At 37.5% G+C, this 4,891-nt stretch overlaps 1 protein-coding gene across 1 annotated transcript in view; it reads right to left on the bottom strand.

Annotated features, from left to right (window-relative positions):
- Window positions 1-2,421: 2,421 nt before the first annotated feature.
- LOC106313773 (dehydration-responsive protein RD22-like) overlaps window positions 2,422-4,891 on the bottom strand; it is a 4,408-nt gene continuing 1,938 nt past the window's right edge. Inside the window, exons 2-3 of the mRNA XM_013751683.1 lie at window positions 3,492-4,189; window positions 2,422-2,858 (exon numbers count right to left, since the gene is read on the bottom strand). Coding sequence (XP_013607137.1) covers window positions 2,532-2,858; window positions 3,492-4,189 — 1,025 coding nt within the window. The 3' untranslated portion in view covers window positions 2,422-2,531. The remainder of the gene's footprint in view (window positions 2,859-3,491; window positions 4,190-4,891) is intronic.

Genomic DNA, 4,891 nt, shown 5'->3' with positions numbered 1-4,891 from the left:
TTGAACAACACCGATTTTTTTCTGAAGACAATTTGAATATCGGAACGGGAACTTGCCCATTGCTTTTAATATGTAACTCGCTTCTTGAGCAAATATCCGGCAAGTCCAACCTCGATTTTATGTTGTCTTTTGTCTTCCCTGGGACATTCAATATTGTATTCATGATGTTCTCAAAGAAATTCTTCTCTATATGCATCACATCAAGGTTGTGGCGCAGAAGGAGATCCTTCCAATATGGTAACTCCCAAAATATACTCTTCTTGTGCCAGTTGTGATGAACACCGTAAGAATCAGGCATATTACGAGGGACATGCCAATTACCACCCCAGCGAACTGTTTCGTTAGCTCCGTAGTAGTCGATTTGCGCTTCAATTTGTTCTCCAGTTAGATATGGAGGAGGAGTGTCTCTCACAACCTTTTTGTGCCTAAACAAATTCTTGTTTCTTCGGTACGGATGGCCAACTGGAAGAAATCGACGGTGACAATCGAACCAACTTGTCTTTCTACCATTCTTCAGTTGAAATGCATCTGTCGTTCCATTACAATATGGACAAGCTAATCTCCCATGTGTAGTCCATCCAGACAACATCCCATAGGCAGGAAAGTCACTTATGGTCCACAAAAGCATAGCTCGCATCGTAAAATTCTTCTTCGTTGAGCAGTCATACGTCCTCACCCCTGTTGACCACAAATCTTTCAACTCTTTTATCAGTGGTTGTAGGAAAACATCAAGTGACCTTTTTGGATGCTTCGGACCGGGTATTAATATGGTCAAGAATAAAAACTCCCGTTGCATGCACATCTCCGGTGGCAGGTTGTATGGCGTAAGAAAGACAGGCCACAATGAATATTGTCTCCCTGACATTCCAAATGGACTAAATCCATCTGTGCATAATCCGAGGTACACATTCCGGCTATTGCTAGCGAAATTCGGATGTACTTTGTTAAAATTTTTCCAGGCTCTTGCATCTGATGGATGAGTCATCTCACCATCCGTCTGAGTATGCTCGGCATGCCACCTCATCTTTCCAGCAGTCTGCTCCGATTGGTACAATCTTTTCAATCTATCTGTAATTGGTAGGTACCACATCCTTTGGTACGGTACCCTATTACGTCCCCTTCCTTGCGGCTTGAATCGTGGTTTCTTGCAGAATCGACATTCTTCCAACTTCTCATCATCTCCCCAGTAGATCATGCAGTTGTCGATGCAAACATCTATCATCTCCGAAGGCAACCCAAGACTATAAACCAGTTTCTGAATCTCATAATAAGAATCAGCAGACTCATTGTCTTCCGGCAAATACTCTTTAAATAAATCTGCCCATTCGTTCATGCAACTTTCAGGTAGATTGTGATCAGTTTTAATATTCATCATTCTAGCAGCCAATGACAATTTAGAGAGACCTTCTCTACAACCACTGTAAAGTGGTTGATTTGCCGCATCTAACATTTCATAAAACTTTTTTGAATCTATGTTAGGTTCTTCATCTTCATCATCATGAGCTACGAATGCATCAGTTACCATATCATGAACCCTATCATAATCTACCATCGGCTGATCCTCCTGATGGTAACTATGTGCATTATGCAATTGATGATCAACCGGTTCTTCTTGAAAGTTGCTATTACTACTACTAGCTTCATTCTGATCATAACTATAACCTTCTCCATGTTGAAACCAGATATAATAATTTGGCGTGAAACCTCTATTTACTAAATGCTTCCAAACATTTTCACGATTTGCCAACTTTGAATTGTTACATTTCCTACAAGGACAGAATATTTTACCGCTTTCTTGGGCGAGCGGTGTAGAATCTGCTTGATGCATAAAACGCTCCAACCCAGCAAGATATTCTTTCGTCACTCTCCCGTTAGCATCTCTATGCATATACATCCACCTCCGCAACTCGAAAATATTTCCCAAGCCCGACATTTTTTTCACGTTTTTTTTCTTGTTGGTGTGCTTAAAATTATGTTCAAACCTCCATATATATAGAAAATTTTCGAATCTGGTAGTTGAATTTTGCTAGGAATTTACGACGAAAAATTAGGTTGGTGGCAAAAAAAACGTGTTAAGTTGGTGGATTTCTCGTTCTTTCCTCGTAAGTTATTTCCTCGTAAAAATCATGCTAAAATTACGACGAATTTGCGACGAAACACATTTTTCTCGGAAAAACCACGTTAACTTACGACGATTTTACGAGGAAAAGCTTTACTCGGTATTTTACAAGGCCATTACGACGAAACTTTAGTTCCTCGCAATTTCATCGTTAAGTCATCGTAATTTCACGAGGAATAGTTTTCCTCGTTAAATTTCCTCGATAAAACTGTGTTTTCTTGTAGTGAAACGACAAGAAGCACGTAGGTTATAAAAGACTAGGTAAAGTAAACAAAAAACATATAGATACAACCGGTCTTTGATTATATGGAAAATCACACATTACTATATGTATATATATATGTATATTAAGCATCCTAAAAGATAGATTGTCTCAAACATTATTAGATAACACACAATATAGAGAGCATATCTAGTAGCTGAACCAAACAACATGGGTCTCAGGGAGGAAATGGCAGACGGGAACGGTCCCTGGCTTCACCTTAAGGACTTTGAAGGCCAAGTGGTTTGGGTTCCAAGCTGAGGTGTTCTTGTGGCATACCGCAACAGCCTTAGCTCGCAACCCGTTCTCTCCTTCGAGCGGAACCGCGTAAACGCTCGTCATCATCGCCTTGTGGCAGTAGAACACTGCGAATGGGTACTTCTGTTTGTGACACACCACTGACTTGTCGTCCGACAACTTCTTTACTCCAGCCGCTGCGATTATGTACCTCTGCATCGGTGCATTCTTCTGAGCCACCTGTGAAAACCAAGGTTACGTATATGACGTTGATCAATCAGAATATTAGATAGACATAGCATAGTAGGCGTGGACGTATAAAACAAATGAATCTATACAGAACCAAACTTGAATATGTCTTTAACATCTAGTTACTACTAAACTGAAGAAACCGAAGCTAGCCAGTTTAAGTATAACCAAACCTACATACAGTTTATAAATAAACCTACCAAACTGATATTTATATACAATTTTTATATTTCGTTATACTGATGTATCATTAAAATATAAATTAAAAATTATCTAACCAATTACAAAATATAATATAAAATATTATTGGTTACATAATATTTATTAAAATTAAAACTTATTTTAAAATATGAAAAATATTGAAACATAAAAACTGTTTTAAACATCTTACATTTCAAAAAAAGAAAGAATATCTTAAGAGAAATAGAAATAACCATCTTGTACAAAATTAAATAGTAGCTGAATTATCAAACAGAAAATAAAAGTAAACACAACTGAAACCTGATCAAATTTTACAAATTCTAAAACCAATTTGCAAATATATTTTTTGTTTTATCTAAGGCCTAATCATAAACTGTAGAAAAAGAAAGAGATTGGTTCATGGTTCTTAATTAGTTTATTTACCTCTGTCGAAACAGCACGAACGTGATCTTTGCCAAGTTTAGAAACGCTAAAATCAACCATCGACTCCAAAGACGTAGCACAATACTTCTCCTCTCCACCAACTCTTTTAGCTTCACACTCCTCAATCGTTTTTTTCATCATCTCAGCTTCTCCCGAACCGGGTTTAACCGAGAAAGTCTTCAAGATCTCCGAAAACTTCTCCGACTCAAACGGCATCGTTTCGGCCTCCCCACGTGGCAAAAACGCCGTTTTTCCGTCGTAACCGTCCTCCGCATTAAACCTGAGGTTCATTTCTTTCCCGGGAACCATGTCCTTCTCCAAGAAGAAGAGAGCCGCTTTGGGATCGTCGTGGAGCTGAGTCTTGCTCGCTGCATAGTTATACACAAAAGGGTTTGGTCCTGGTTTCACACCGACGTAAACAGGCTTGCCTTTGTGTCGCGTGTGCACTATAACGCCGCCTTTACCCACTCCTACGTCTGTTCTCTTTCCCGGTTTCCCAGTATGGACGCCCACGCCTCCGCCCGGACCTTTTCCGCCGCTAACGCTCACGTGTGTTCCCTTACCCTTGCCAGTGTCCACGTGGACACCTCCTTTTCCAACGTTCACGGCGGTTCCTCCGCCGGGTTTACCTTTTCCGGCGTTGACGTTCACGCCTCCTTTCCCTACTTGGACGTTGGTGCTTTTCTCATCGGTGAAATCTGCAACAACAAAATAATTGGGTACGTACACATTTGTTTGCTACTAGGGTACAGGTTCACAAATTATCAAAGATTGTGTAGCCAAACAGCTTGCTACACATAACTTCAAATATATATAGAAATTGTAATAAGTGCAAGTCAAACACATCTTTCTTTGCATTTAGGTCTACGCTTTTGTTTAAGAATGTTTAACGTATCCCCTATATATTATTTGAGAATCATTACAACTTTTTTTTGTAACCACATGTTATCAATAGAATGATTCTTAGAATCATTAGAGAAATATGTTGGTCCTGCTAATTATATAATTAGTTTTTTTATTAAACTAACAATAAATTCATCATTAATGTACTTTATTATTTCCTTAAATAAAATTTACGGAATTGCCTAATGTGGCTAAAGTATATATGACAATTAATGATTTTGAATAATAAAGATTTGATAAAAAATAGTGTATCTTCTATCATATTTGTTTTATTTTAAACTATTAAATAAATTAAACAACCACAATAACCATATAATAAAAAATTAGATTTTTATGTATATGTTATATTTTGAATTTTTACAAACGACTATAAATTACTAAAACTGTTAAAGTCTCACATTCAAATTTTATGATCCATGGTTTAAAATTTTTGTTATGACAAAATACAAATGATTACAAAAATTATATAAGTAAAAAGTCTAATTTAATTAATTATT

This window comes from Brassica oleracea, chromosome C9 (assembly GCF_000695525.1).
Source record: "Brassica oleracea var. oleracea cultivar TO1000 chromosome C9, BOL, whole genome shotgun sequence".
Classification (NCBI taxonomy): domain Eukaryota; kingdom Viridiplantae; phylum Streptophyta; class Magnoliopsida; order Brassicales; family Brassicaceae; genus Brassica; species Brassica oleracea.
The sequence above is the reverse complement of the archived record's forward strand: the minus strand, read 5'-3'. Positions and strand labels throughout refer to the sequence as shown.